The sequence below is a fragment of the Magallana gigas genome, chromosome 3 (assembly GCF_963853765.1).
Source record: "Magallana gigas chromosome 3, xbMagGiga1.1, whole genome shotgun sequence".
Classification (NCBI taxonomy): Eukaryota; Metazoa; Mollusca; class Bivalvia; order Ostreida; family Ostreidae; genus Magallana; species Magallana gigas.
The window spans coordinates 26,575,329-26,588,535 of NC_088855.1; the positions used below are offsets into that span (position 1 = coordinate 26,575,329).

Here is a 13,207-nt window from a genome sequence, read left to right on the forward strand (position 1 = left end):
AGAGACAGAGATGTTCATCTAGTCATCTAGTCAACATAACACATGTTTATGAAAAAATAAAAGACAAAAAAATCCAATATATTGATTTTGATTTTAAACATTTCTTAAAATTGCATTATTCCTTAATTAAAATTTGAAAAATTACACAAGTTTAAAAAACAAGTGAGAGTCAAATACCAGAACATAAAAATGATATCCACTGAGTATTTTCTCCCTTCTTGAGAAATATGAACATGTTCATAGAGATTAGCTATTATAGCAGAAAACATTATGTAACAAGTTGATGTGGTATGATGAATTTCTTCTGCAATGCTTGCAATCTTTATACCTACAGAAAACACAGCAGCATTCAAATTTCATTGTTTGAGTAAATAAATGTAATACTAATAGCACCAGTACTATGTATAATTTGCTGCATTATTATAAATTAAACTAATAACAATAAAAGTTTTTTGAGCATTAAAACAGGGTGGGACATATTTATATTTCCTGAAAAAAAAACCCTTATTCCTTTAATATTCTGAATACACCATAATTGTTCAAGTTTGTAAACTAAGGGACACTGTACTAGTGCTACAGCTAGATCGTATATGTACTAGCTAACAATAGGACTCACTGAGTTAAATTTCCTGATTTATTTGATAATTTACTTCAAGTACTATTTAATAAGTTGATTGAGAAAAAAAGAATCTTTGATATTTTAAACTTGAATATTATGATTTTAATTATACCAGTATTTATTTTAAGAGGCTTGGCACACAAGTGCTTTGATTTGAACTCTTAGACAACAAAGTTTTTTGGAGAACACTTGTTAATCTGTCCCTACCATGCCTATATGTGAATCATATTCTATAACATGTAGCTATTAGTTATGCAATTGATCACTGACAGTTATTTGCATTTCTGGTCCTGTTCTGTCTCCAAGTTTCATAGCAAGAGTGAGATTCCTATAGATTTTCCCCCTGACATATGTAAATATTTTCCTTATCTCTCTGTGGTACCTTTTAAATAGGAAGAGAATATATAGCCAGTCTTGCTAGTCCCCCTCCCCTTTCCATCAATTCCAAAATAAATATATTTTATTTGTTTGACTATTCAGGAGAGGTGAATTTTTTCAAAAATCCTTCTTATTCCTTACCTCTGCAAGCTACTCTCCTACATGTAGAGGTAAGTGGTGGTTACATGCACTGTCCACTGTATATGTCTGAATGTGTTCATGTTGTTTATTTACGCTTCTGTGATATCTGTGGGCAATAAGCTGGAAGTTCTCCAAGTTTTTCCTTACCTATGTGTATTTTGTATAACATTCTCCTTACCTCTGCCATGTCTTTGTAAGTCCTCTCACTTTTCAATATCTGAGTATTAGTCATTTATTTTCACATTATCCCTACCTCTGCCATGTCTTTGTAAGTCCTCTCAATTTGCAGTACATGTATCTGAGTATCAGTCATTTATTTTCACATTCTCCTTACCTCTGCCATGTCTTTGTAAGTCCTCTCACTTTTCAGTATCCTAGTATCAGTCATTTATTTTCACATTCTCCCTACCTCTGTCATGTCTTTGTAAGTCCTCTCACTTTGCAATATCTGAGTATCAGTCATTTATTTTCACATTCTCCCTACCTCTGTCATGTCTTTGTAAGTCCTCTCACTTTGCAATATCTGAGTATCAGTCATTTATTTTCACATTCTCCCTACCTCTGCCATGTCTTTGTAAGTCCTCTCACTTTTCAATATCTGAGTATTAGTCATTTATTTTCACATTATCCCTACCTCTGCCATGTCTTTGTAAGTCCTCTCAATTTGCAGTACATGTATCTGAGTATCAGTCATTTATTTTCACATTCTCCTTACCTCTGCCATGTCTTTGTAAGTCCTCTCACTTTTCAGTATCCTAGTATCAGTCATTTATTTTCACATTCTCCCTACCTCTGTCATGTCTTTGTAAGTCCTCTCACTTTGCAATATCTGAGTATCAGTCATTTATTTTCACATTCTCCCTACCTCTGTCATGTCTTTGTAAGTCCTCTCACTTTGCAATATCTGAGTATCAGTCATTTATTTTCACATTCTCCTTACCTCTGCCATGTCTTGGTATGTCTTCTCACTTTTCAGTATCTGAGTATCAGTCATTTATTTTCATTTCCTCCTTACCTCTGTTATGTCTTTAAGCAGGGACAGGTAAGTCCTCTCACTTTCCAGTATCCCTTTTACAAGGATTTTTCTCATGTGCAATTTCTGGTCCCTAACCCTTTGGGCACTGCTAACGCTCATTGTCCTGGACAGCTCAGACTAAATCAAAATCAATATGTTTAAATTTTTCTGAAAAAATTAACTTTGTTCCCAATTCTTTTTAAAATTCAACATGCCATAATCAAATTGCTTTTAGGTATTGTAACAAATCCTCTATGAAAGATCAAGAAATCCCCTTTTACCTCTGTTAAGACATATACCTCTGTATCACTGGTGTCCTCTGAGTCCTGCCCAGTAGCCTCCACGGTTACACAAGGTCTCCCATCCGGATCATCCTTGGGCTGAGTATTTTCTGCATCTTCCATCTCCAAATAAGCTGAAATGGCAAGAAAAAAAAATCAAAGTTGTTGTCAAATGACTCTCACCTTGAGATATGTCACAATCAGTCTTTTTCCTATTCTTTTTTTTTCAAGGTTACATTAGCTTATGAATAAGAAATTAATCCCTAAAATATAAACATCTGTTACAGAAAAAATATCCATTTTCTGTTATTTTGATTCCTTGGCCAAACTAAATTTGCATGAAAAACATATTGGATCATTCAGAGGAGCCTGTATTTTCTTAAACTTATGAAATAACATCCAGAGTTGAGAATTAGGTTACCACAATTAATTCTAATGCCATGACATACCTTGATAAAAGATACACAACATTTAAATATGAGAAAATGTTATATTTCATGTAATTTCATTGTTCCACTTTCTTAAAGACTGGACTGGATTTTGTTACATCTCATTTTGTGTGATAATTAGAGGACAATCAGAGTAAATTCAATTTACACATATTTCATAAAAATGTTTAAATTTTATTAAAGTTCTAACCATTTCAAGATGTATGTAAAGTACACATATACCCAAGAAGCATTCATATATCATATTGAGTGGGAGTTTTTTTAAACATTTAAAAAAAAAATAGAACAGGTAGAAACGTGGGTGTGGTCGGAAAACGAAACTGCTGTTTACATAAATATGGAAAAAAGTAACCAATTGTGAAGTTTCAGAAAACCTTTATGTATGTGTACCTGTACTAGGTTATGACTCTACAGGGTAGTTAGACTTTTACCTTTCAGAAAGATCTCATTCATTGTAAATTATCACCTCATAAACAGGAGGCGGTACTTGACACATTTTCCATTGATGAAACTGACGCAATAACAGAGTCATTTCAATCTTAAATTTAGCAATGTATTTCAAAATGATTCAGTTTGTTTGATTTAGTTGGCGTAACAAGAGCCATATTAGAAATCTGAGAAAGGGAAGGGGAGGGGGTAGGAATATTTGATGACTAACAAAAATAGACATCATGTTTTGTATTGTCCTATAAATTGTCATGACATGACTAATGGTAGGGTTTACATATCAATGGATGAAAATGTCTCGACTTTACAAAATTTTATTCTTAATCAAGCAAAACGGAAAGTTGTGTAAATTTGATCGTTGACTACACAAACTCAATCAATAACCTTTAACAGTTTCATGTTCAAGTTCACTTTTTATTTTAGAGAATAGATTCTAAGGAATGTTAGCCATTATACAGTGATTAATGCACACTGGCATCTGCAGGATAACAAAAAAAATAACAAGAAACCCCATTCATATTTTTGATAGATTAGAGCTCTTATCTTCTGTTTGCAGCGCAATATTAAATCAAGTGGCATTTGGAGTTCTTTCCTCTGGAGAAAACCATTCTCTGGTATATTTTTTTTATTCCAAAATTGCCACATTGGATTGTAATTAGTTCCGAAACCTTAACCGCCTTATGACAAGTGCAGAGTTTGTTCCTGGTTTAAACTAAAAGAAACACAGCAGTATTGGAAAAAGAATTAACCAGGGATTTTAATATGTGATCTTAAACCATCTGCCTTGTTCATTTTAACATTTGTAAATTGTTATTCTCAAATCCATCATGACTTCATTTTTTTCATAAAATGCAATCCCTCCCTAAAAAACAAAAAAACAAGAGGCCATTAGGCCTTGACAGTCACCTAAGTACCATAGCCCTTAGATGGAAATGTCAGGTAGTCTCATGTTTGCATTTTAAGAATCCTCCACACCAAGTGACTTCTACTATTTATGACAGTACGTCACAACATGGCGATTTTAACGCATTGTAAAACAGTTTAAATCGCTAGTCTATGATGTCTATCTCTGTGGCGCAATGGGTGTAGCTTATAGGCCTACCTACCAACTCGCAGGTCCTGAGTTCGAATACCTTTTATTTTCATGAATAGCAATAAATTTTTAAAAAGTTGATTTTACCCCCAAAAATTGAATTTTTCCTTTCATTTTCAATTCAAACTCATGCTAGAAATCCATATCTTTAGGTAATTTAGAAGAATGGGCTTGTATGCAGAACTTTTCCCAGGTGTGTGGAGGACCCTTCATTTTGAAAAACATTTATTCATGAAAATGGGTGGGGTGTTCTAGAGTCTGAGAAAATTCATCTAAATTATCTAAATTTAGCTCCAGGGGCCAAAAATTGTAAAATTGTGGTAATAAAAGACCTGCAGGCCTTTAATGGTCAATCTTTTATAATATTCACAGTTTCATAATAATGCACACAAAATGCATACAGCTTATTTCTATAAGTATACAATGCACAGGATATTAAAGTAGATTTCCTAAAATAGAACAAATATCTAATTCAATCCATGCATTGCCAAATGACAATTTACCATGTAGTTTTCAAGACGAGGTTAAAATTGTTAATGCATGCCACACAGCAATCACCTTAAGTAAAAATACATGCTTAATATTTGGTCATATTTATCACCCCACCCCACCCCACCCCACCCCCATCCCCAATAAAATTCCTCAACTTCTATCCCATGGCCTGGGCAGTACATGATTTTTACTATTGAACAAGACATCATGAACACAATAACAATTGCATGACTTTATCTCCCATGGTTGTGATAGTAAAGAAGAAAATATTATCAAATCAATACATTTTCACTACGTAGTGTTATTGCCCCTGCCCTTGGGCCTGAACCCCTGAAACTGGGACCATGAATTTCATAATTTAGATAGAGGACTTCATGGACATCATAACCATGCATTTATTTTTTCTCAAATATATATAGAAGTAGAGAAGAAGATTTTTTTATGAATTAATACATTTTCACTAGATAGCCATATTGGTCTCACCTTGGGGCCTGAACCAGTCCCAGGGACCATGAATATCACAATTTAGGTAGAGGACTAAGTGGACATCAGAAGCATGCATTTAGCTTTTATAAAAAATATATGGGAGATTTTCTAAGATTTTCTACCTTTTTATTATATACATGTATAGCCATATAAGCCTCGTGTTAGCTTCTGAACCCCTGACCCTGGAGCCATGACTTTCGCAATTTGAGTAGAGGATTTCGAGGATATCGGAATCATGCATTTAGTTTTTTATAAAAATATATGGGAGTAGAGAAGAATATTTTTTAAGATTTAATACATTTTTATTATATGGCCATATTGGCCCCACCCTAGGGTCTGAACTCCTGACCCAGGGGCCATGAATTTCACAATTTTTGTAGAGGACTTCATGGACATCATAACCATGCATTTAGTTTTTCTTAAATATATATGGGAGTAGAGAGGAAGATTTCTGAGATCTTAATACATTTTTACTATATATATGGTAATATTGGCCCCACCCTAGGGTCTGAACTCCTGACCCAGGGGCCATGAATTTCACAATTTTGGTAGAAGGTTTCATGGACATCATAATGCATTTTTTTTTTCCCCATGTGTGGGAGTAGAGAAGAAGATTTTTTGCATACAGTCAAACCTCATTATCTCGAACTAGATGGGACTGGTTAAAAACTTCAAGATATCAAAGTGTTTGGGACTTAAAATCACCTCAACAAGCATATCCATTCATTCCATTGTTTTTGAGATATTGGTGTTCGAGATACCGAAGTTCAACTGTATTTTACTCTGTCTAGGAGGCCTTGGGGTGGTAAAACAATGTAATTCACATTATAGATTCCTCTTACCATAGAGATGCTTCACATTAAAATGGTAACAATTGTCTTGTAGTTTTCAAGAAGAAGTTAAATATGTAAAATTGTAAACACAGGATGCACCAGGACAGAAGAAGACCAATTAAAATAGGTCACCGGAGTGACTCAAAAGGTCAAACTTGACATTTTAGACTAAATAAATGGTCTTTAACGATTGGGACTAATCGCCTAAACGGGATATAAGATCCAAAACAGGGTATAAACAGACAGTGCAAAAATTGGAAATTATTTATTGAATAATTTTTGTAAGAAATCCTTAAAAATATACATAAAATACAACAACTTTTGGTAAGCAAGTCTTTCTATAAACCTATGGTTAAAGAGATTGAAGTAAAAGAAGTTTTAGATGTACCTAGTGATCAATCTCCAAAACAGTAGGGTAATATAGAAAAAAATGTTTACCAAAAATGTTTACATTTTATTGCAGATTCAGACAATTTTTGTCAAAACTAAAAAAAAAATGTTTTTGCACTGTATTTTTTTTTTATCCCATATTTGTTTAAAAAAATACAAATACGTGTAGCTCATCTTAATAGAGAATATGTATTCCAAAATCTTGTGAAACAGCTCGGTTTTAAATACACATGATTATACAATTATATAAATTTAAAGTCTCATCCTGCAATAGCTTGAGGTGGCTTTGATATGAAGAATAAATTGTCTTGCATTCTAATACATGTATTAGACAAACATCAGGTGCCTATGGTTTAAAAAAAATGTCAATTGTTTAATCTGTCTATTTTACCATTTCTAAACCTCACTCTTGTTCATAAATACATACACTGGTACATTATCAATTCAGTTTTAGTTCAAGTGTTCAAGAAATTATGATTTATATGCATATTCATATATGTAAATATATATTCAAATATAGAGAAGTGTGCTGTTTGATTATATTCTATGCAATGGAAGGATAAAAAGTCAGATTAAATATTATTTACCCACCAGATTGGCAGAAACAAAATCATTTCAAGGTCTCAACAAGTTCTTTTCTTATTAAATTCTAAGCTTGGTTATAGTCTGTAACTGCTTCCTTATTTGAATACAAATTTACACAAAGATCGCATGTGTGTATTTCCTCAAATTACTCTATATCTAGTCTCTACATCTAAGGCTTTTTAATCTTTTGTCATATTTTCTGTGCAATCTTTTTAAAGTGCCACTTGAACTTGCATTCCCCTGTTTTCAGTTTGTGCACTTATTTTAAAAAAAAAATTATGAAAAATAATTGTTCATGTTCAGAAACATTCAACGTTGTATTTTCCAACAAGCAGGAAATCATTTTCAACAGTATTTAGCAGAGTGAAACATAGAATTCAGTGCAGTCACCAATTAGTTGAGAGAGAGCGAGAGTGAGAGAGAAAAAAAAGAAAAGAAAAAGCTATTGGCACTGAAATATTTAACTTTTAAAAGAGTTGAAGTTTTTACCACTTTCCACATGCTGAGTTAATTTCTGTCTTACAGTTGTGTTAAATTGCAACAATGCATTCCACAGAGAAAGAGAAATGTTTAAAAATACAGCTTGCATGTGATATTTTAGAAAATTATTTACTTTCATTTCACAAGAACTAATTAAAACTGACAGCTATTGTGTAAATTTCAGGGGCAGATGTTTGTACGAGTTTTTATATCAATAAATCTACAAAACATGTACATGCAGTTAACTGTTAAAACCATTCTAAACTTTTTAGACTAGTTATTAAAAGGCATCACAACTGATTGGAGTATATATCTTTATCAAAATGCATATCTATACATTTAATTCTAAAGCAATTCATTTTGTCCCCAATGCAAATTATAATTCAAATCATTCATTTTACTACTTTTGGGTATACAATTATCTACCATTGCACTTGTACAGCCAGGTTTAATTTGTTTAATACATGCAAGTAAATTTAAATTTTTTGATTGGTGCAAAGGACTATGTGCGGTATTATGCATTTGTCCCCCCCCCCCCCCAAAAAAGAAGTTTTTAAAGAGCAGATAGTTGAAATCATATTGAAAATAAGTGTGTAAAAGTCTAGCACCACAGTGTTGTCATAATGTAGAAACAACATCATAAAGATTGTCTTGTTTTGATAAACTGATGTTTTGTAGCAAAATATAGGTGTTTTCCAATGGTTTTTCGACCAGAAAACATCGAGCGGGGCTTGCTTATAAGTACCATTTTTTAGTATGATGTGTATACATGTAATTATATGAAGAAAAACATATGTTAAAATCGTACTTGAGCAGACCTGCGCTCTATACTTCCGAATGCAGAATATAAAGAAAAATTGACAATATTTTTATTTGTTTGCAAAATTGCAGGAATTGGGTCATTTAGGTGACATCATAGATAAACAGCGAATGAGTCAATCGATGTTTTGATTGCGAATGAGCAAAGATGATTAATACCAAGATTAAAGTGATAGGCATCCTCTGTACAATGATTTATGAAGATTTTATTTTTTATACAATACTATTTAAAGATTGGTTAAAATTAGGGGGCAAATATTTGACCATACCAAATATACCGGTAGTCCTTTTGTGGTTTCATCTCAACAGCAAAAAAAAAATTAATCACAAAATAATGTTTGATAAATGTATTTTATCCATAATAGTCATCTGAATTAAGAAACTGCAAAAAACTAAACTGGCAAAAACTAAATGTACCTATACATGCTATATTCAAATCAAAATGCTCATACTCTATATGACAAAGTTCTTTTTTGTTGTAAGTGGGTAGGGTGGGAAATAAGAAGGGCTACATGTGTATTTTGGCTTAGTTACAAAATTATATTGTTGGACTGCACAGTACAGCTGTTACTCAAAATGCAGCTCAAGTTATCGTAATAAAAAAAATTGAAACATTCCAGGAATTCAACATCTGACACCTCTACATTGTAAACTGATAGAGAGAATGCATGGTGGATATCATTTATAAACCAGTAAGTCTTCTTACATAGCAACAACTGAGAGCATGCATACATCATGATATATGACCATATTTTAATAACAGACAGTACCTCAGAGCCCACCAATGAATTAGAATTTTTCACAGAAGAATTATCAGTTTATCATATTCCAGTAAATGAAAGCCCTCAGCAGCCACCAAAAAAAAAAGTTAAACATGTGCCCCAGATTCTGAACAATTCATGTATTCATGTGCCAAAAAAAGTGAATTTGCTTTTGGTGTTTTATTTTCAAACAAAAAATCCAAGTTTTCATCATCTTTTTAAAACTTGACATATGCTATGGTCTCACTGCATGTCTTTAAACGCCAGTAAACATGCACACTCAGAAATTGATACATGTCGCTGTACACGAAGTAATTGAGTGTGTTCAATCAGGAATTTGAACTACATATACGTTCATAAATATCATTAATAATTCATCAATATACATATATATGTGTGTGTGGTTCAAATTCATGATTCCTATCAGGATTTTGTTATAACAGAGAGAAAACTCTCTCTCTCTCTCTTTCTCTCTCTCTCTCTCTCTCTCTCTCTCTCTCTCTCTCTCAAGATACAAAAAACATATGGTCAAAGGACCTAGATGAAAAAACCAAGCACCCTCACTTTCCCTCCCTCTCCTTCCTCTCCTCTGACACTCCCTTTCTCTGTCGATATACATTAATCAGCAATAGTACTAAGCGGTTCAGCTATCTCATGTTTATTCATGAATTAACATACTAATTCATTCCTATATGTGTAAATTTCAAAGTGACAAGCAACTTGTCAACAAGTCATTAGTCCTAGTTGTAAACATCATATCAACAAAAAAAATCATGTTTTCATCAAACTTTTTATCACAAAAATCTGATTCCTCGCACACTTAGCAAAGCATGGAACATGTACCAGCCCTAGGCATAATGATATAAGGAAGAAACTTTATTTTGCAACATATTATACTTATATCATGTAGGTTGGATGTGTGTTGTTTAATATCATTTTCTTGAAATTTATTGTTGCAGAACATTGGTCCTTTGTAGAATATGGAAATTCTGGGTGAAATTTAATATCAGCAAACACTTTTACAAGTATTTATTTTATACATGTATGGTTTACATAATGTGTGTCACTGTCAGTATAGAGCTATATGTAGCACATGAAATTGTAAACAGGAAAGCAAAACCACTCAACACTGGGCCATCAGATTACATCTCTAGATTTGTAGTCAACTAGTCATCTTGTTTTTATTTTTAAATTTTTGAGCATTGTCTAATCAAACGCGACAGATATTACACTCTTCTGTTCAATCTAGAAAACATTTACTCAGGTAGCTCACAAATAAATCCAAATATTGATGAACACATACAGATTGAGGAATAATTTCATCTTAATGCCTCGGAATAATTTGTTTCTTTTGATCAGTTCTGCAAAGCATTTACCAGGAAGTTGACCAGAAATAAAAAATGACATGACAAACATTGCTGTGTAGACAGGCTTGTGTAATGAAATCAAAAGGTGTGTACAAAAAGGTATATTCACATCTATAGAAACATTATAATGCACCAATAACAACTGTTGACAAATTCTGAACGAATATTGTATAGTACCACTGTCTAACAGTTCACACGATAAGAGACCATTTTCCTACAGAGATAAGGAAATACTAGGACATATATTATTTGATTTTTTCAGGAGAACAGATTTCATTACATGAATATGTTCTCTGTGGACCAAAGTCCATATATCAACATGCAGATTACCATTTAAAGCAAGAACAGGTCACTGAGCAACTCCATGTACACTTCCTTAAATTAATCAGATCTGTTGCATGCTTCATCAAATACATGCATTAAGTTAATCAAATTTTATTTACATAAATTTGACACTTACACTTGCTACTGGAACTATCCTCCACATATTCTTTCTGTAGTTTCTCATTTTTCCGCAAACCAGAAACACTCGGTTTTGAATCGACACCTTCCCCACTGGTAAGACTAGTGTTGGATACAGTGTCTATGCTAGACGTATCGGAATCACTGGATTTTTTAGTCCCCTTGGTCACAATGGTGACATTATCGTATATGTCCGAACTCTGATTGTCTCGCTCATCCTCATCTTCTAAATCAAACTCGGCTGTCCGCCTTAGAAGAAAGTCCACCGAAAAGTTTTCATAATCGTTTGATCTGAGTCGCTTCTTGCTACGATTGGTGGCTGGTTCAGGGGAGGAATTCTGACTAGACTCTGTAATATTAGCATCAAATGTATCCAAGTCATTGCTCAGGTGTTTAAACCCTGTAGATATAACTTCACCGCTGTTATGTTTCTCCTTCCCTCCATCACTCAAGCGAAATTTTCTAAACATGTTTCTGTTAGCTTCCTCAGAACTCTGAGATATACCTGCATGACTAGAGGAAGTTGTTTCGTGATTGTCAGAGGAATATTTTCCTGTCAAATCATCTAAGTTTGTTTCAGGTGTGCTTGGCCTCCTGTGATCGTGTTTCCCATTGTTTACTTTCGTTTTAACAGGTTCACCTGAACTTCTCTGAGGACTTTGAGGACTAGAATCTTGTCCCAGCTTTTTACTGCGAGGGACAGTGGCAGGTTTTGGTCGGGTTGGATGCTCACTTTTGGGTCTCCGGGGAGGGATAGCAGGCTTAATTGAAGGTACCCTCTCTGTTGATGCTGACAATTTCCTCATACACTGATTTTCATAATCTATTTCATCGTCATCACTTGAGACTTTACTTTCATCATTCACAATCCTAGCATTAGCATATGGGCTATTATCCCTACTGTGAGGAACATCACTTATTCTGACACTGGGAAGGCTACCTGAGTCCCGGCTGTAATTGTTCAATACCTCAGTAACTAGGTTTTCCCCAGGAGCCACATCACTCATTTTGTTATCTGTAATCAGATTTTTATCTTTATGTACGAGAGCATTCACCTGGATTTCATGGTTTGGAGTTACATCAATGACATCTCCACCCAGACCAACATTAACAAATGTTTCTATAGAGGAGTCAACACATTTCCCAAGTCCATCCAACAAGGAATATTTTCTGCTTGGAGATTCGTCTGAGAATTTCCTGTCCTGAGTTCTGGAGCCCGGGAAAGATATCTTTTTGGTGATACTTCTGGAAGAGTATTCAGCTGAGTCAATTCCATTGCAATCCTTCATAAAAGTTGCCCAAAAATTTTCGATCAGCTCGGCTTTTCTGTATTCTCGCTTAAGCCTCTTTGCGGTTTCCCTAGATTCGTTATACAACTTCCCAAGATGTGCAGTGTTTACGGATTCAAATCCATCATTCGATGTCAAGATGCAGCCATGTAGGTCAAGTAACGGGGGATCGTCTTGAGGGAATTCGGCAGACCATGTTTCAACAAACTTGTCGTACAACTGCTCCATTTTCCTACTAATACAGATTAATCAAACAAGAACGGACGGGTCGCACTAATCATCCATCACATGATGCGAAGTGCGATCAATTTATCTTCAAGGAAATCCTTTATTTTTAGTCGTATTTTGTCATGTTTCACTTCCGTATTTTTGATACTCGCCATTTCTGTTTACGTTTCCTTCTTCGGAATACCTCGGTTATTTACTCATACAAACGGCCCCATCCTAATTCGACCCTGGGCGGAGTTTTCACATGTTCATGTGTTACACGAGGAATCGTTGTCAGTTACACACATACATATTGTACGTGATAGGGCTGGAAAAAACCAAAATGAAATTTATTTTATGCGTAGTCGATGACATGGATAAACATTTCGAAATAATTATAATCCACGAAGGCTATTTTACAAAATTATGCGATAGGCCTAATCTTACATATATTAGGGGTTTTTTTTTATACCCGAGTACATATAGCTATATAAAGCTCTGTGGCTTTTTTCGTTATGATTTTAACTATATTAGATTAATAAAGTAAAGAACAAACAAACCTTCCGGTTTGAGACTTCGACTGACAGTAAACCAATAGACGGGGTCTAAAAAC

General features: G+C 33.9%; 1 protein-coding gene across 2 annotated transcripts in view; it reads right to left on the bottom strand.

Annotated features, from left to right (window-relative positions):
* The window catches only part of LOC105322891 (active breakpoint cluster region-related protein), a 30,792-nt gene extending 17,975 nt beyond the window's left edge, over positions 1-12,817 (bottom strand). Inside the window, exons 1-3 of one of the 2 annotated variants that reach the window (XM_011421793.4) lie at positions 11,097-12,817; positions 2,453-2,568; positions 2,154-2,291 (exon numbers count right to left, since the gene is read on the bottom strand). In XM_011421793.4, coding sequence (XP_011420095.2) covers positions 2,154-2,291; positions 2,453-2,568; positions 11,097-12,615 — 1,773 coding nt within the window. In that variant the 5' untranslated portion in view covers positions 12,616-12,817. The remainder of the gene's footprint in view (positions 1-2,153; positions 2,292-2,452; positions 2,569-11,096) is intronic. The other variant, XM_011421794.4, reaches the window with a different exon arrangement.
* Positions 12,818-13,207: the final 390 nt, after the last annotated feature.